At 36.1% G+C, this 20,839-nt stretch overlaps 1 protein-coding gene across 1 annotated transcript in view; it reads right to left on the bottom strand.

Annotated features, from left to right (window-relative positions):
• TBCD (tubulin folding cofactor D) overlaps positions 1 to 20,839 on the bottom strand; it is a 445,631-nt gene that overhangs the window by 108,440 nt on the left and 316,352 nt on the right. Inside the window, exons 25-27 of the mRNA XM_027840857.1 lie at positions 11,260 to 11,378; positions 7,743 to 7,834; positions 5,515 to 5,655 (exon numbers count right to left, since the gene is read on the bottom strand). Coding sequence (XP_027696658.1) covers positions 5,515 to 5,655; positions 7,743 to 7,834; positions 11,260 to 11,378 — 352 coding nt within the window. The remainder of the gene's footprint in view (positions 1 to 5,514; positions 5,656 to 7,742; positions 7,835 to 11,259; positions 11,379 to 20,839) is intronic.

Below are 20,839 nucleotides of genomic sequence, written 5' to 3' on the forward strand. Positions count from 1 at the left end.
TCCTTGCAACAAAGAAAGACAGCTGAATAAAGTCAACAACGAAAATATTCATTGGTGGTAAAGGAAAGGTAGGTGGCACCATGGATGGCACACCAAGCCTAAAATCAAGAAGACCTGAGTCACTTATTGTGTGACCCTGAGCAAGTCACTTAACCTATACCTCAGTTTTCTCATCTATAAACTGGGGATAATAGTAGCACCTACCACAGAGTTGTTGTGAGGATCAAATGAGATAATTGTAAAGCACTTAACACACAGTGCCTGGCACATAGCAAAAGCTATATAAGTATCAGTACTATTATTATTTTTATAATATACAACTTGAAAAATGTATATATGTACATATGTATGTGTGTGTGTGTGTGTGTATATAAAAATATTAAAATTCATTCATGTAGTCTGCTCATCTCTCAACCTCGAACGGAAGTAAATGTTTCATCACTTTTCTCATCATCAACACCCACTGCTGATCAATTGCCACAAACAAACAGGTAGGTACAGAACCCTGGGAAAAGCAACATCACCCAGACCACTGGTCCTCTTCCCAGCCTAGTCCTCACTGCCATCATTCAAAGAAGAAACTTCTGTGAAGAATGAGCCAGCTATTCTAACTACCTGCTTCTGCATGTGGTATAGTTCCTTCCTCCTCAAGATACCAAAGAACCAAAAAAAAAAAATAATTCTTTCCACCAATTCCTTGGCACTATCAAATGGTTCAACATCAGAAACAGAAGTGATTTTATCATTGGAAATGATATTTAAGAAGCTGTATTACCATTTGCTCCTCCATTAGAATGTGAGCAATGTGAAAGTAGGGACTGTCTCTACCTTTCTGTTGTATTCTCAGCGCTCATCAAGTACTCTGCCTATAGTACTTGTGGAAACACCATCAGGATAACACAAAATTTAGCAACTTCTACATTAAGGGACCAGAGGATTTGGAATATGACATTCCAGAGAGCAAAGGAGCTAGGATTAAAACCAAGACACACTTACCCAGAAAAACTGAGTATAATCCTTCAGGGGAAAAAATGGTCATTCAGTGAAATAGAGGACTTTCAAGCATTCTTGATGGAAAAACCAGAGCTGAATAAAAAATCTGACTTTCAAATATAAGACTCAAGAGCAACATGAAAAGGTAAATAGGAAAGAGAAATCATAAGAGACTTATTAAAGTTGAACTGTTTATATTCCCTACATGGAAAGACGATATTAGTAACTCATGAGACCTTTGTCAGTATTAGGGTAGTTGGAGGGAATAGACAGAGGGCACAGGGTAAGTTGAATATGAAGGGATGATACCTAAAAAATAAAATTAAGACGTGAAACAGGATTATACTGGGAGAAGGAAAAAGGGAGAGGTAGAATGGGTTAAATTATCTTGCATACAAGAGGGAAGAAAAAGCTTTTACCGGAAGAGAGGGAAGGTGAAAGGGAATGAGTGAATCTTACTCTCACCGAATTTGGCTTAAGGAGGAAATATCATACACACTCAATTGGGTATGGAAATCTATCTTACCCTACAGGTAAATAGAAGGAAAAGGGATAAGAGAGAGGAGGATGATAGAAGGGAGGGCAGATGGGGGGAGGGGGTAATCAGAAGCAAACCCTTTTGAAGAGGGACAGACTCAAAGGAGAGAATAGTATAAATGGGGGGTAGGATAGGATGAAGGGAAATATAGTTAGTTTTTCACAACATAGTATTATGGAAGTGTTTTGCATGACTACACATGTATAACCTGTATCAAGTTGTTTGCCTTCCCAATGAAGGTGGGTTGAGAGGGAGGAAGGAGAGAATTTGGAACCCAAAGTTTTAAAAGCAAATGTTAAAAATTGTTTTTACATGCAATGGGGAAATAAAATATACAGGCAATGGGGTATAGAAATCTATCCTGTCCTACAGGAAAATAGAAGGGGAAGGGAAAGGGGTAAGGGGGTGGTGATAGAAGGGAGGGCAGACCAGGAGAAAATTTGGAACTCAAAATTTTATGGAAGTGAATGTTGAAAACTAAAAATAAATTAATTAATTAAAAAAATAAAGGGGCAAAATATGAACTAACCTTATAGTTCTCTGTAAGAATGTTATGAAGTAGTAGTCAATCCCTTACCAATTACACCCTCTGATGGACATGCAAGAACTACTAAAATATTTACTTCACTATACTGTTAGTTATTGAAGAACAGGAATGGCTTCTAAGTATAAACAGAAAAATTAAAGCCATGATTCAATTCAACCAACAAGGAGAATTCTTTTATTATTGGCCCAATTAGTTCAACTCCCTAGACTCCTAGAGCCACAAGAAGGAACAATGATCATAATAAAATAATGTCTAATTTGCATATAGCAAGTGAAGTTTCTGGGCAATTGAAAGAGTTTTCTCAAAGGACTAAATTTTTTTAGAATATAACTATTTTAAAAGGAAAATGCTTCTAAAAATATTACAAATATCTCTGCTCTCTTACAGAGAACATTCAATACAACTGAACATGTTCTTGTTGGCTCAGCATCACTATGAATATTAATTGTTAATTCATTCACTCTTCTTTCAAATATTTATTGGTTATCTACCATGTGCATAAATTCCATGACCTTTTTCCACCTTAGCCAGCCAGAGAAATGGTCACATACTAGATCTAATTATAACTCACAAGTGTTTCAGTTCTATAATTACAATATCTGACATTCTTTTTATTTCTTCCTAACCTATTCCCTATCTCATTCTTCAAAGAAGCTATTCCCAACCTTCTCTTCCCTCCTCAAGCCTCTTCCCACACCCCACATGCCCACTCCTCTTTGCCTCTATCGTGACTGAGAAACACCTGAACTCCCTATCTCCCCTAAGTCTTCATCTCAAAACCTCTTGACATAATTTCTCACTCTCTTCTCCATTCTCCTCAACCTCTGGCCAAGAAATGGCATTTCTCTTTGCCAAGGTCAACCTTTCTACATGTGCACTTATTCCTGTACCTTCCTGTCTGATCCAACTGATTGTATACTCAATTATCACCACTCTCTCATTAGAATATATGCTTCTTGACAGAAGTGACTTTTCCATTCTTTGTACTTGTGTCTCATTATCTAGCACACTGCCTGGCAAAGAAATGCTTAATAAATACTTGTTGATTGAAAAGCATAAGTGAAACAAATCCCTAAGAGTAAAGACTATATGAATATTTACTCATTGCCCTTTGGGCGTTGTGGTGGTCAGTAGGGATACAAAAGATGTATAAAATTAGGCCATTACTTTTAAGGAGCCTTTTACTATATTTACTATTTTACTATATTTTAATATAGTAATGCCTCTGGAGACCATTGAAATGCACAGTGCTCTAGGTACTTCACTAGGAGTAAAAGGCATAAATTTTGTGACAGTGATTTGCCAAGTAGGGCTTGCCAGTGTCACTTATTTTTGGGTTTGTTTGAGGTTCTATAATAGATATCAAGGTTCTCAGTTGTAAGAGTTAAAATAAGCACTAATACATTAAGGTTCACTCATCAGAGAGCCATACAATTTCTCTTCATTTACCACCTAGCTATACTCCTTTGGTCTGAACTCCATCATGATCATGCTCCCTAGGAACCTCATCATCAGGAAATATATTATCCTTCAAGAACGCATCAGCCTTGGTATTAACATCTCCTCAGTTTCTCTGCTCTTTTGATTACAGCAAAGCAAAGTACTCCTCTCAAAGCTTCCCTTTAAACAGGGCTTCAAGTCAACCACCTCTTCTTTTCCCACTAGACTACATTTCTTTAAAGGGAACTCCATTATGATCAACCCTCTTCCCAGTACCTTCTTTACCCTCAACTCCTGTACTATCCTCCATTGGATTATAAGCTCCTTAAGGTCTTTCTTTTTTGTACTTGTATCCTCAGTGCCTGGCATATTGTAGGTGCTCAATAAATGTTTGTTGACTGATTAACCACATAAATATTAAATATTTATGCAATTCTCGAAGGCAGAGGATGATTTCACTAATATCTTTTTTTAAGCTTTAGTTTACATGGCACTAAACTTCTATTTCCTTCATCATAATAAAAATCTAGAATTTTCCAATTTGCTCTCTCTGAATTTGTTTTTTGCTTCCCCTTGTATTTTAAGCAAATCTTTGGGACACATCTTTTCCCATAATTAGCTGTCCTTTCATTTTAAGCATTAACGGGCACTGTAGACTAACTAAAGGGAGAAAACACAAAATGGCTTTTAAAAGTCACTCAAAAGACTTAACTCATCACAGGTTCACTAAACTCTAATGTTACTTCAGTCAGGTATTTTCAGTAAGGAGAAAATTATTTCTAGAATCATAAAGAGAATACTGCCTAATGAAGAGATGAAGGAAAAAAAGATAGGTTATGAATAAAGATATGAATAGATTTGGGGATACTCTTTTTTAAAATAAATAGGACACACTAGAGTCTATAATCATCATGAATTCAAATTATGCATGTTATAGTATAAAAATTATTTTCTTCATGATAAATCTTTGAGGTAGTTAGTACAAATATGATCACCAGCATATCCTATATCAAAGAATCAAAGCTAAAAGGAAGCTCAGAGGCCATCTGATTCTACTCCCTCATTTTTTTTTTTAAGGCAATTAGGGTTAAGTGACTTGCCCAGGGTCACACAGCTAGTAAGTGTCAGGTGTTTGGTCTGAGGTCGAATTTGAACTCAGGTACTCCTGACTTCAGGGCCGGTGCTCTATCCACTGTGCCACCTAGCTGCCCCCTCATTTTTCAAATGAGAAAAATGAAGCACAGGAATTAAAGTGATTTGGCCAGAGACAGATAGCTAATAACTATGTGATGTAGGATTCAAACCTAGATCTTTCTAATTCCAAGTCTAGATCTATTTCTATTAAATCTGTAAAGCTAAAGGCAAGGAGTAACTAAGGCATAGAGAAAATAAGGGGCTTGCTCTAGCTACGTCAAGTCAGAGTTAGAACTTAAACCCAGGTCTACTAACTCGAAATCCAGTACTTTTTCCACTGTCTCTCAAAGATAGCAAATAGCAAAGTATAGACCTAACAACATCATCCGAGATTGTGAAAGCTATGCATTTTACACATTGCTTCCAGTAAGGGAAAAGTTAAGAAATAATCACAATATCTATGTGTAGTCTTTTCTAAGGAGAACCTTTGGCCATAAACTTCCTAGGGCAATTCAGCTCCTAGACTATAGTGACAGAGGCAGATCACCTCATTTTTGGTAGAAGCCTCTCCAGTTCCTAACATATGAGGAACTGGCTTCTACTGTATCTCCCCACAATGTTGGAAGCAACATTTTTAATAAATAGGTGATGATGAAGTGTTGTGAAGAACCTTTAGTGAATGTCTACATTCTTAAATGGGTACAATTGTACCATTTGACAGTATCATCGCTATATTTCCTCTTAATTCAGATCAACACAGAAGTTCTTCATCCAAAGTCCCTATATACTTTACAACAATATATATAATTTTTAAAAGACTGTCTCTAAAAAAAAATCAACTGTCAAACATTGGGTATCTTACCATGCTCCAACATCTCCTCTGCTGTCAGTAGTGTAATCATTCATGCAATCAAGGAATGTGTCATAGATCTGGTAAACATTTTCTTTGCATATAACATCATCTTCAGATGCTTCAGCCTTCACTCCTACTGTCTGACAAATCCTGAGAAAAAAAGTACACATGCTTAAATCATGTCTTCTCATCAAAGCTTCTATCTTCCATAGTATATATTATTGACAGTGTGGTATATTTTTCTATTACAGAATACTAAAAATTTATCAATATACTCTTGAGTTAGTTATATGACTGCCTCTTATGGGAACTGAGACTATTCTGTGCATTACAAAAGCAAACTACTTTAAGTGGAAAGAATGCTAAACTTGAATCAGAAGGAGCTCTACTCTGACTATGGGCAAGTCATTTAATGTCTTAGCATCTCAGTTTCCTCCTTTATAAAACAGGAATAATAATGTCTGCAATCCCTACTTATTTGGATTTTCAGGAGAATTAAATGAAATAGCATGTGAAAACAGCTTTGTAAATCTTAAACCACTATATTATATCAACTCTTATTTTTCTTAAAAAAAAAAAAAGCAAAACCTTTCTATGAGGTCACACTCAGTAATGTCACTATAGCTTAAGAGGCATTAGATAATAAATGGCAACAGAGAGGGCATAAGAGGCCTTCTCTACTTCTTCATGAGTAACAATTGCATGTAAGTGGGCAAGGGATGTCTGGATCTGACAGGATTCTTTTATCAATGTGTAATTCATGTTATATTCCTCAATATTCAATTTATTTATACAGATGAAACCAATTTAAAGTGAACATGAAGGGCAGCCTTGAATGGAAAAAACATATCACAGGAGGGCATGTGCAACCTAAGGGCTTTATATAGAATGAAGTTCTGCCTACTTTGCCTCAGTGAAAATGGAAACGTGATGGAGGTAAAGGCAAGCTAGATGCATCAGCCTTGGTCATTTTCTTTCTTTTAATTTTTAAATTTTTATCTTTTTAAAGTACCAGTTGATACCACTTTCTAGAGAAACTATGTGGCTCAGTTTAATCAGCACTGGGTTTTGGTCTGAAGAGCTAAGTTCTGCCTGCTTCCTGTGTGTGACCAAGTCACCTAACCTTTCTGAGCCTCTATTTCCTTATGTGAAAAGAGAGGATCATATAGCAACATTTAATTAGCACCTAACATTGTTCCAGGCACTGTGATAGCACTGGGGATACCAAAGCCAAATAGTCCTTGCTCTCAAGAAGTTAACATTATCCTGGGTTTCACATTTACAGGTAAGTAAACTGAAGACCTGTGCTTTAAGAATATTAACTTGTCAGGGCAGGTAGGTGGTGCAGTGTATATAGCACCGGCCCTGGAGTCAGGAGGACCTGAGTTCAAATCCAGCCTCAGACCAGACACTTGACATTTACTAGCTGTGTGGCCGTGGGCAACTCACTTAACCCCAATTGCCTAAAAAAAGAATATTAATTTGTCAAGAGTGTAGATTCTAACCTGGAAAAGGGAGCACATAGATATAGAACGACCAAGTAATAAACTATTGAAAAGGCACAGGCAAGAAGTGAATAGGCCCTGAACTAGAATAGTGGCTATGTGGCTGGAGAGAAGGGAACTGATGAGAGGAGACAGAAGCTTATATAAGACTGCTAACTGTTTGGAGAGGAGATAGGATGAGTAAGCAAAGAAGAAGAGTCAAGAATGACTTATAGGTTGCAAATCTGGGTGACGGGGAGAATTGTGGTACCCTTAATGGAAATGGGGAAATTAGAAGGAGCAGTGGTTTGTTTTGGACAGATTAAATTTGGAACTTAATGGAACATGTAATTGGAGGTGTTCAGAAGATAGAATAGTTTATACATGCACTACCTATCTCAGAGGCCTGTTGTGAAGTGCTTCTGTAAACCATAATGTGCTGCATAAATAAGAACTAGAATTGTTTTCTCCCAGGGCTTCCAAGCCACAAGTCACTACATAGTGAACAGAACTTCATGAGAACACAGAGAAAAGAACAGACATACCAATATTCTGAAACCATAGAAATTAACCCAACAATTCATCATGCATTTAGCTCTAATCAAACTTTTATTAACCTTGTTATTAACAAAAATTAAACATAAAATAAGCATGGACATTTTATTTTATCAATGCATAAATTCATATTCAAATAGCTTTTTTACTTGTCACAGTTCAGACGTAAAGGAAAATTCATAAGGTCATAAGACCTACTTGGCAATTGCTTTCAAGGCATCTCTTCTTGCTTCAGCAAAGCTCACGTCCTTAGGAGAAATGTGAGTAACAGCTTTTAAGCCATCTAACACCTGAAAGGCAACATGAAAATTATCAGGAGAGTTATAAACTATAAAAAGAAAATCTCATTTTGAAAGCCTTATTAGTAGTACAAGGCAATACAATGTAACAGAGAGAGTACTAGACTTGGTCTGTTCAGGAGACCTGGGTTCAAGACTTAGTTCTACCACATATATGTGACCTTGTATGCCTTAGTTTCCTCATCTATACAATGGGGCTAATATTGATAATAATCTACCTATTATTCTAAGGTTTCACAAAAGACTAAATGAGATGTGTTGGTGAGTATCTGACTGCCTAAAAGTAACATCTTCCACTCCTCAACTCCCACCTCCAACTCTTTAACTCCCATTCACCTCAATCTTCACCTTAATAGTTAAACAGTTTACCTCTACAGTATCTTCTTTTCTGGAATCCTTTGTTCCCTAATTGTATCAACATGCCTTGCCAACCACAACCCTGGATCACTTCGTCTATCTGTATCCTGTCTCTACTGCTGAATGGAACTAGAGAAAATCACAAACCAGAGTCAACTAGGCCCTTTTTGCAGTATGGCAATCCTTTTACAATCCTAACTGATTTTTCTATCCCATTTCCCACAGAGGATATGTCAAAACTTAACACTCTCTCCTCAAAATTCATATACCATTCTTTCCTATAAGAGGTCAGGGGTGGTGAGCTCCCTCTTCTCTACATCTCAAAACCTCTTGTTATCATCTCTCCTCTCTTTCTACATTTCTGTATTTCCTGTATTTCTGATGAAGAGGTGACCCTTTGCTTTCACAAGGCCAATATCTCAACTTTCACTCTCAATTCTTTCCTCTCCATCTCCACTAGGAGATAATAATTATCTGTCCCTTCTACTGTCTTTTCTTTTTTAATTTCTGGAATAAAACAATCATTTCCATAACTTAGTACAATAAAAAAGATGATTGCACATGAAACTACAAATTTGCTATACACAACTTGCTATTCCTTTCAAACACACAACAAAATTATCATGTAAATTTCTTTTTTTTCCTTCCCCTGTTCCCTACCCCCACCTTAGAGATGGCTATCATTAGACACAAATAGATATATATATATATGTGTGTGTGTATGTGTATATACACACACATATATACATATATATGTTATACATACATCTATTTATCAATTTTTTCTTTGGAGGTGGATAGCATCTTTCTTCATATGTCCTTTATAGTTAATTTGGGTATTTATAATCTACAGAATAACTATTTGCTTGAAGTCATTTTGTTTTTTGGGTTTTTTTTGCAATTGGGGTTAAGTGACTTGCCCAGGGTCACACAGCTACTAAGTGTCAAGTGTTTGGTCTGAGGTCAGATTTGAACTCAGGTCCTCCTGACTTCAGGGCCAGTGCTCTATCCATTACGCCACCTAGCTGCCCCTGATACAGTGAGGATTTTTTTTTAAAGGCAATTGAGGTTAAGTGACTTGCCCAAGGGCACACAGCTGTATCCACTCCACCACCTAGCTGTCCCCTTTGAAGTCGTTCTTAAAAGAATATTGCAGCTGCTGCCTTGGTTCTGCTCATTTTGCTCTTCATTATTTTGTGCAAGCCTTTCCATGCTTTTTCTAACTCATCATTTTTGAGCTCATCATTTCTTATAGCACAATAGCATTTCAAAACAATCATATACCACAACTTGTTCAGCCAATCGATGGGCATCCCTTCAGTTTCTAGCTCTTTGCTTCCACAAAGAGAGCTGCTACAAACATTTTAGAATGTACAGGTTCTTTTCCTTTTTTCCATAATCATCTTTGGAAACAGATTAAGCAGTGGTATTACTGAGTCAAAAGGTACAGGTAGTTTAATAACTCTTTGGGCATAATTCCAGATTGCTCTCCAAAACGGTTGGATCAGTTCACAATTCCGCCAACAATGTATTAGTGCCCCAATTTTTCCATATTCTCCCCAAGATTTGTCACTTTCCCCTTCCATCATTTTAGTCAATTGAGTAGGTAATGATAGCTCAAGGTTGTTGAATGATAGCTCAAGGGCCTTGTGAAATTTGCTCCAGCTGTCTTTAAACATGTCCAAATCTTCCTTTTCCAGAAAGAAACCCTCACTAACCCTATCAGCCCTTCCAAGTCTTCATTCTTTATCTCTCCTTCCTTTCATAAACTCCTAAAAAGCTTTCTACACTAGGCATGGTGGCACACAAGCCTGTAATCCCTGCTACTGGGGAAGTTGATCCCAGTGGCTATCTTAAACTGAGGAGTATCAGCAGGTTAACCTACTTATTAAATTGTTAAATTTAAGCAATTAAATTATTTAAATTGTCTTAATGAGGGGGGAGAAGAAGAAGGAGAAGAAGAAGAGGAAGATGATGATGACAATGATGAAGACAAGGAGAATCTGTCTACATTCACTGCTTCAACCTCTACTCTCACTCATTTCTTGACCATCTGCAATCTGGTTTCTTGAACTATCATTCAATTGAAACTGCTGTATCCAAAGTTAGCAATTAATTCAAGAGCAAAATTTGGTAGCTTCATATCAATCTTCATTCTTCTCAACCTGCCCAAAGCATCTGATAGTGGTACTCACCCTTTCCTTTTGGTATTTTGTTTCTATCTTTGTTTCTTTGGCAAAACTGGTCTCTCCTGCTTCTCCTCCCACCTGTCTGATTGTTTCTCAGTTTTCTTTGCTAGTTCATCATCTACATCATTCCTCCTAAATATGGTCTCTTGTCTAGAGATCTCATCTATTTTTCTTCAATCTCATATTCAGTCACCTGATCAGCTCCCATGTGTTTAATAATCATATTTATATAAATGATTCCCAAATCTTTTTATCTAGCCCTATATCATCTCCTGAATTGTAGTCACACATTATCAACTACTTATTGGATATTTCACACTATGTTCCATAGGCACCTCAAACTCAACCTGTCCAAATCAGAGAGTTCCTCTTGTCCAACTTTATCATTCTACAGTTGAGAAAACTAAGGATGAAAGAAGTTAAGTGGCTTGTGCAAGGTTATATAGTTAGGAACTGTCAAAGCTGGGATCCAAATCATTCCACCAGTTTCCTCAAAGCAAAACAATTTTTCTGAGAAGTCTCATTTCTACTTAGCACACTGAATTCCATCCTAATAGCCAAATAAAATTCAGTTGGAATGAACTTACACACAAGTTCTTCATTTTAGATGCATATGAAAACAGAGCATTAAAGAAAAAAACCAATCTACTTGAAGTTAGTTTTCATATTCTTTCTCTTTCTCTCTCAGATATACCCACAAGAACTTGAAAGTCTCCACAGAAAACTGAAAATACTGCTTGGATTTTTAAAAAATGTTATAATCCAATTCTCTCAATTTTTAATATGCATGTTCTGTTCAGGACAAGCTGCTTCAAACTTGCTATTTCTCCAAACTTGTATATTTTTATTAGTATCAAAATCAGGGCTCACCAGCTTAAGTTTGCCTTTCAGAAAAAAAGCTGGAAGGGAACCCAAGGCCAGTGAAAATCCACAGCGAATCATTTCTTCCGTATTCTGAAGTTCAGAAATATAATTCTTCATCAATTCATCTAGAAAAAAGGAAATGGAGAATACATAACTGCCACTGGAAATCTACATTCCTCAGGAATTATTAAAAATATGATAAGTACTGCAACAAGAGTATGAAAGTAGTTAGAATTCCTCCCTAAAAAGAGTATTTATAAAGAATTTTAAGGTTTGTAAAACACTTTATATATGTAATATCAGTTGATTCTCATAACAGTCCTGTTAGGTAGGTGCTATTAATTATCCTCATTTTACAGATTAGGAAACTTTCATGAGACTGATAGAGGTTAATAGACTTGCCCACTGTCATAACACTAGGAAATGTCAGAAGTAAGATTGAAACTCAAGATACTTATGATAAGGTCAATCTTCATCATCATCATCAAGCATTCATTAAGGGCCTACTATTATATTCCAGGCACAGGGCTAAGAGGTGGGAATCAAAGAAAGGACAAAACAACAACAATAAAAACCAAGTCCCTGGTACCACACCACACTTATCAGTTTGGCCAACATGACGAAACAGGAAAATGATAAATGCTGGAGAAGATGTGAGAAAATTGGAACGCTAATGCATTGTTGGTAGAACTGAGAAATGATTCAACCATTTTAGAGGGCAATTTGGAACTATGCCCAAAGGACTATAAAAATGTACATACACTTTGACCCAGCAGGGCTATATCCCAAAAAGATCATAAAAATGGGAAAAGGACCCACATGTACAAAAATATTGCAGCTCTTTTTGTGGTGGCGAAGAATTGGAAATTGGGAAGAAGCTCATCAATTGGGGAATGGTTGAACAAGTTGTGGTATCTGAATGTAATGGAATACTATTGTGCTGTAAGAAATGATGAGCAGGCAGACTTCAGAAAAACCTGGAAAAACTTGTATGGTCTGATGCTGAATGAAGTGAGTAGAACCAGGAGAAAGTTGTACACAGTAACAGCCATGTTGTGCGATGACTAATATTGATAGACTTAACCTTTCTCAGCAATGCAAGGATCTCAGACATCTTCAAATGCTATCCACATCCAAAGAAAGAACTATGAAGTTTGTTAGATCATAAAGTACGTGGTAGGGAATTAAGTGTTAAGGTGACAGGATAGACAAGAATAAGCCAGGTTGGAGAAGGCTTTAAAAAGCAGAGAATTTTCCATTTGATCCCAGAGGTAACAGGGAGCCACTGGAGTTAACTGAGTGAGTGAGAGAGAGAGAGTGTGTGTGTGTGTGTATGTGTCTGTACCAGGGGTAAGGGGAGTAATATGGATAGATCGTCACTTTAAGGAGATCAGCTTGATAGCTAAGAGGAGGATGAATTGTAGAAGGGGGAGATGAGAGAAGGAGAATGTGCAAAAAGACTATTGTCTAGGCATGAGGTCATTGATGACTGCCTGTTCCAGGGTAGTATCAGGCAGTGTTAGTGGAGAGAAAGGGACATATATGAGATACTGTAAAAGCAGAAACAGCAAGACTTGAGCAATAGAATGGATCAGTGGGATAAGTCCAAGTGAGGATATGAAGAGGACACCAAAGTTGTGAGCCTAGACGACGGATGGGGCCCTCAAAAATAACTGGAAAGTTTGGAAAAGGGGAAGGTTTTGGGGGAAAGATAAAAAGTTATGTTTTGGACATATCAAGTTTGAGATCTCTGGCACGTACAGTTTGAGATGTCTGAAAAGTGAATGTAGAAGAAAGACTAGAATTCAAAAGAGAGGTTAGGGCTGGATAAATACATAATAATAACATAAAAATAATAAATAATAATACATAGAATTTATATAGTGGTTTATGGTTTGCAAAATGTTTTACAAATATTGTATTTTATCCTCAAATGGAGATAACAATATTAAGAGGTAAGTACTATTGTTATCTCCATTTTACAGATGGAAAAACTGAGGAAGTGGGGATTAAGTGACTTGCCCAGGATCAAATATTTAGTAACTATACAAGGCTGAAGTCCAGTGCTCTTTTCAACACACTATATAGTTTAATAGATCTGAAAAACACCTAATCATAGATAAGTGAATCCACAGAAGTTGATAAGGTCACCAAAGAAGATCGTATAGAAGGAGAAGGGAAGACAGCTTACCATCTAGCTGCCACAACATATCAAGTTTGAACTAGATTAGGGAGGAAATGGGATAGGCTATCTGGGGTATTTTCATTAATTCTTTAGATTGTTTCACTTTTGTCTTTATATCCTCAACATACAGTACAGTTTCTGGCTCATAATAGGTACTTAATGTTTACTGAGGGGTAGATTCTAAGACAAATATTTCCATAAGTGAAATAAGTAGGCTGGATATATGCACAGTTTTCAATTTTGTCAAGTTATAAATACTTTCTATAGAAATTCCAACTTTTACAGAAAAAAAGAGTCCAAATTTTCCTTTCATCCTTATTTTCAAAGAATCTCAAATATTTTTAGGTTGTAATGGATTAAGATGAAGAAGATGGCAGATAAAGTGTCAAAGAATCTTTCTAGTCACCCAGAGAGATCAAATAGGATCATTAACCATTAAAACATTACAATGGATGTCAACAAAAGATTCTAATTCCACTGTGATATTTAATGCTAGAGATATAAAAAATGTAAAGTATCTGAAAATCGAATCATAGTGATGAATAAATGATGGCAATAATGGTTGGAGCAATAAGTCAAGGAACACACTGGACATATTTATTGAAAAAGAGTTAAAGTCAAGTAATAAGGGATTTTGAAGCTTGGAATTCATAACATATAAAGCAAATGAGAGGAAACTGGTAAAGAAAAGTAAAAAAAGAGGAAGAAAAGCAATGGGGTAGTGAGAAAGAGAGAGGCAAAAACAGAAGCAATGTGACACATAGATTTACAAAAAGAAAAATGGTTGATTGCCTCAAGAGGTGATACGCTTGATACCATCTAAACAAAGACTGAATAAATAATAATGTTGAAAAAAAGCTTTATAATATTTAGGTTCAGATCTGACTCGATGACCTTGCTCTGATACTGGAAGAAAAGACCCTTACATAAATGTATTCAAGAACTCCTTCACTTTAGGTTTGGCGAATTATATTTGTTATCATTACAGCTTTATGAATATACTATTATCTCTATAATATATTAACAGGAAAAAAAAAACATCGTAAGAAGAACTATAAGAAGAGCATGTGAGCACTGTAGAAGAGCTGGGTTCAACTCCTCTAGACAAGAGCTATGGAAACACAGAAAAGTTTTGGGGCCTAAGTTTTTTCCTCTTGAAATAAGGATAGTAATACTTGTTTGAGGTTGTGCCTCATTTAAACTTCAATGAAGCTGAAGTTAAGACAGTGAAATGCAAAAGTCTTTCAGATGTAAAGAAAGCATTCCAAATCTAAGAAGGATACTTGAAACTTGGAAGAGTTCAAATGCTTGGGAAAAAGATAGAAAAGACAAGTCACTAGTTTCTAGGTACTCTTCCAACAAAACTGCTAAAGCTACATGGAAAATGTAACTGTAAAATTACCATAACTAAGGGTGGAGACTTCATAAAGGGAACCTTGTTCTGAACTATATCCCTATCCAACCTTCTGCCAGTAGGTGGGAAATTTAGGAACCAAGGGCCTGAGGGTGTCAAAGAGGAGTGGCTCCTGCCAAAAGAAGGTTAAGGGTTTTTGCCTTTGATGAAAGAGCATAGTAATAATCCACTGAAAAAAGATAGTTAACACCTAACCTGGACAGCAGTGGCAGATGATAGAGACTACAGCTGTTAATCCAAATCCAACAGACTGACCCACAAAGCATAGATGGCCTAGTGCCAAGTGACCTTCAAAGTCCAACAAGAAATATCAGTTTAAATAAATGACCTGGCTTAATGTGATAGAAACAAGACCCAATGGCTGAAAAACCTGCTCAACTCATGGAAGCAGGGGACTGGCCAACTCAAGCAAAATACAGTGCCATACCATAATCAAAAGTACCTGATCTTCCTATGCTGGAAAAATACATATTCAATGCAGATGGTATTTATATTAATTCATTTTCTATAATGTCTTCAAATATAATCTAGTTTCCTTATTTTTTTTCAAACTAGCATGTAAGTAGAGAAAGAAAAAAGATGCCAGAGTGAAAGTTCCCAACTGCCAAATTTCCCCCCAAACTTCAACAAAACCATAGCAGGAACAATGAATTCTGGGTATAAAAGCCAACAAAGAGACAGAGTGACTCACTGTTCCAGCCCAGGAGAGCTTATATAAACAGAGAGTACTGCAGACACTAGGATGTGGGCTGGCAGAAGTCACACCTGCTGTGGGCATCAGAGGCAGCAGCTGTAGCAGCAGCAGCAGCAGCAACAGGAACACTGGGCACTAACAACACACAGCGACAGCAAAGGGAGAGAACACCTGGTCAGAAAGAGATTCCAGGGAACCCCTACGCTAGCACTAGGCATAGTATCTGGTGCCACTTGGCAGCTCTGTAGCCTATTACCCAGTTCCAGGTTGCAATTCCAAGGCAGAAAGGATCAGTCACAGTCATGAGGGATCAGGAAACCTAATTGTGTAAGGATCTGACCACAGACCAAGAGGGCAATGAACACACTTCTCCACAGATCATACCACCCTGGAACCATGAAAAACCCAGAATCTCCCAGATTGAGCCACAGAATGAAACTCAGGCCAGGCATCCTCTCCAGAAATAAGCAGAGCCAAACTCTAACATAAAGTTCAAAGTCAAGACGTAGGCTACAAAAATGAGCAAAAAAGAACAAAAAAGAACAACCATAAAAAGCTTCTACTGTGACAGGAGGCTCAAGATAGAAATTCAAAAGAAACTACTTGAAAATACATACTTGCAAAGCATCAAAGAAAAATGCAGACTGGACACAAGCCCAACAAGAATTCCTAAAAAGAGCTAAAGAAAGAGATAAAAGAGAGCAAAAGAAAAATCAAATAAGAGTGAGAGAGGAAAAACTGGGAGAAGTAAAGAGAACAATGCAAGAAAATTTAAAAAATTAACAACTTGATAAAAGAAATTCAAAACATTACTGAAGAAAGTAACTTCTTAAAAATTAGAACTGGTCAAGAAGAGGTCAATGATTACATGAAACTTCAATAAACAATAAAACAAAGTCAAGAAAATGAAAAATAAACAGTCTGAAATTTCAGAAAAACAACTGGCCAAAAAAAACAAACCAAGGGGCAAGTACTTAAGAATTATTGAATTAAGGAGCAGCTAAGTGGCGCAGTGGATAGAACACCGGCCCTGGAGTCAGGAGCACCTGAGTTCAAATCTGTTCTCAGACCAGACACTGGACACTTTGACAATTACTAGCTGTGTGACCCTGGGCAAGTCACTTAACCCCAATTGCCTCGCCAAAAAAAAAAAAAAAAAAAAAAAAATTGAAATACCTGAAAGCCATGATGGGAAAAAAAAAAGTGTAGACATTACATTTCAAGAAAGTGTAAAAAGAAAATTGCCAGGGTAGCAAAAATAAAGAAGGCAAAATACAAACTGAAAGAATCTATCAATAATCTCCTAAAAGGAAAACTCCTAGGGATATGATAGCCAAATTCCAGAGCTCCCAGGTTAAGGAGAAAATACTTCAAGTAGCCAAAAAAGAAATAATTCAAATATGTAGAGCCACAGTCATGATCACACAAGATTTAGCAGCAACCCTGTTAAAGGAACAGAGGGACTTGGAATATGATATTCTGGAAGTTAAAGGAGCTAGGATTACAACCAAGAATAACTTACCCAGCAAAAATTAGTATAATCCTACAGGGGAAAAAAAAAGAATATTTGAAAAAAAAAAAGAGAGAGAGAGAACTTTCAAACATTCCTAATGAAATAACTAGAGCTAAAGAGAAAATCTGACATTCAAATATAGGATTTAAAAAAAAGCATAAAAAAGTAAACATGAAAAGAGAAATCAAAAGGGATTTAATGAGGTGAAACTTTTTATATTCCTATACTATATTTCCTAAGAAACATTATTATTATGAAAACTGAAAAAAGTCTATTTAGACAGATGGCATGGGTGTAAATCAATTATGTTGGAATGATCTCAAAAATAGAATGGAAGGGTAAGAAAAGGGATGCATTGGGAGAAGGTGGGAGGGAAGGGGAATAATGGTGAAAATTATCTGACACAAAAGAGGCATGCAAGTAAGTTTTTACAATGGAAGGGAAAATGGAGTGAAGGAGGCAATACTTAAAACTCACTCTCATCTGCATCAGATCAAAGAGGGAAATATGAATACATATTCATTATATATACACATATATGCATATATACAAACACACATATACACATTCATATACAGTTGGGCATAGGAATTCATCTTACCTAACATGGAAGTAGCAAAAGAAGGGACTCAAAAAAAAAAAAAGGGTTGGGGGGAAAGAGGGAGGGAAGATTAAGGTAATGATCAAAAGCTGTATAGATTTTTGAGGAGGAGACAGAATAAGAAAAGACAAGGATAAATATAAGAGAATAAAATGGAAAGAAATACTCAGTGATCACAACTGTGAATGTGAATGTATTAATTCACCCACAAAATGGAAGTGGACATTAGAATAGATAAGAAAACAGAATCTACCAATATAATGTATATGAGACACGCAAAACAGAAAGATAGACCAAGAATTAAAATAAGGGTCTAGAGCAGAATCTATTATGTTTAAGCTGAAGTCAAAAATGAAAGAGTAGCAATCAAGATCTCAGACAAAACAAAAAAGCACAAATAGACCTAATTAAAAGAGATAATTGGGGAAACTACATTTTGCTAAAAGGTACCAGAGACAATGAAGTAGTATCAATACTAAAAATACAGTTATCCCTTCCACACCATGACTTCCCCCATCATTGTTTTGATATCACAGGTGGGCAAAAGAAATTAAATGGGAATTTGGGGGGAGTTTTGCAGAATCCACAGACAATAGGCAAAGACCAACAGACAACACAGAAAAAGTTTAGAAATGCATAAAATGTATGTAAAGTATTGTATAATATCAGCAACATTTGATCTTTTTTTTTCTTTTCTTTTCTTTCTTTTTTTTTTTTTGTCTAGGCAATGGGGTTAAGTGACTTGCCCAGGGTCACAGAGCTAGTAAGTGTTATGTGTCTGAGGCCGGATTTGAACTCAGGTCCTCCTGAATCCAGGGCCAGTGCTCTATCCACTGTACCACCTAGCTGCCCCTATTTTATCTTTTAATACCATAATAATTCAGACTTCTCACACTATGACCAGTTGGGATTTATATCAGGAATGTGGGGCTTTGTCCAATATTAGGACTGCATTAAAAATAAAAACAACAAAAATCTTATGATTATATTAATAGATACAGAAAAAGCATTTAAAAAAAACACAACACTGATTCCTATTAAAAACACTAGCAAACACAGGAATAGATAGAGCTTTTCTTCAAATGATAAGTAATATCTATCTAAAAACAAGACAAGTATTTTCTGCAATTGGGATGAATTAAAATTCTTTTCAATTAGATCAAAGATAAAGCAGATGTTAATTATCATATCATTATAATTCAATATTGTACTAGAAATGCTAGCTTTAGCAGTAAGACAAGAAACAGAAGTTGAAGCAATAAGAATAGTCACAAAGGAAACAAACCATTACTCCTTGCAGATGATATGAGAACCTGAGTGAACTAACTAAAAAAAATTGAAACCATTAACAACTTTAGCAAACATGTAGTATATAAAAAAATCAGATTTCCATATTTTCCCAACAATACCCAACAAGAAGAGATGGAAAGAGAAATTTCATTTAAAATAACTCCAGATAGCATAAAATACTTGGGAGTCTACCTGCCAAGACATACAACGGAACCATATGAACACAATTACAAAACACTCTTCACACAATTAAAGACAGATCTAAACAACTGGCCAAATATTAATTGTTCATAGCCAATATAATAAAAAAAGATAAAAATTATAACACTATCTAAATTAATTTATTTATTCAGTGCCATACCAATCAAACTACCAAAGAACTATTTTATAGAGGCAGAAAGAAAAAAAAAAGAACAAAATTCAACTGGAGGAATCAAGTCAAGAATATCAAGGAATTCAATGAACAAAAAATGGAAGGAAGGTGGCCTAGTAGTACCAAATCTTACACTACACTGCCAAGTCGTAATCATCAAAACAATTTGGTACTAGATAACAAACAGAGTGACTAATTAAAGGAATAGATTAGATGCACAATATATAGATGTAAACGACCACAGTAACCTAGTTTTTTGTAAACCTAAAGATTTTAACTATTGGAGCAAGAGCTCATTATTTGACCAAAACAGCTCAGAAAATTGGAAAGCAGTCTGACAAAAATACAGACCAATATCTCACACCATATACCAAGATAAGCTCAAAATGGCTACATGATTTGGACACAAAAGGTGATAGTATAAGCAGATTAAGGGAATATGAAAAAAAATTGCCTGTCCGATCTTTAGATAGGGAAAGAGTTCATGACCGAGAAGATAGGATGAGGGGAGATAAAATGAATAATTTTGATTACATAAAATCACAAAGGTTTTGAACAGATAAAACCATTGCAGCTGTCACAATAAAAATCTGTCATGAAGAGAATCCGAGCCACTAAGTGCTAAGCATAATCTATTTATTAGCAAAGCTAGCAGTTGCCAATAATAGAAATCAATGGCGTCTCAGTGACCAGAAACACATTAGAGCAAACAGAACAGTCTTTTATATAGTTGGTAAAAGTTTAGGGTGGGCTTACATTTGGCATAATCTTGATGACTTGCAAAAGGGGATTTCCAAAATCCCGGGCAACAGGGAAAACACAGAGCTAGTCAGCATCCTCTGAAAAGTCCTGTGGTAAGCAATCCCCTACACCAGAGTGGTCTGGTGCTAGGCTTTTGACTATGCAGAACATATGACCACACTGACTCATCCTCGCTCCTTCCGTTGGGGACAAGATAGATTGAGTACAGGATGTAATCCAAAGAAATGAGAAAGTTAAACTCTTATAAACTCCAGTATTAAGACCTATACAATTAAATCTAACTCTAATAATCCATAAGTACTGATTCCATTGATTCACAATCAAAAGTTAATATAAAATAAAGTGGGGTATCAATTTTCAATTTCACATAGCCAAAAGTAGAATGAAAGCACAAAACTCAGAAAAAAATTTACACCAAGTTTCTTTGATCAAGATCTCATTTCTCAAAACTGAGTCAAATTTATACAAATAAGAGCCACTCCTTAATTGATAAATGGTCAATAACTATGAACAGTCAGTTTTCAGAAGAAAAAAATCAAAGCTCTCAATAGTCATAAGAAAAAATTCTCTAAATAATTAATAATTAAAGAAATGAAAGTTAGCACAACTCTGAGATACCATTTCACACTCATCAGATTAATCGGCTCACATAACAGGAAAAGAAAATGACAAATGCTAGAGGTGATGTGGAGAAATAGGTACACTAATGCACTCTTCGTGGAACTGTGAACTAGTAACAACCATTCTGGAGAAC

Source organism: Vombatus ursinus, unplaced genomic scaffold (assembly GCF_900497805.2).
Source record: "Vombatus ursinus unplaced genomic scaffold, bare-nosed wombat genome assembly UNPS02004704.1, whole genome shotgun sequence".
NCBI classification, from domain to species: Eukaryota; Metazoa; Chordata; class Mammalia; order Diprotodontia; family Vombatidae; genus Vombatus; species Vombatus ursinus.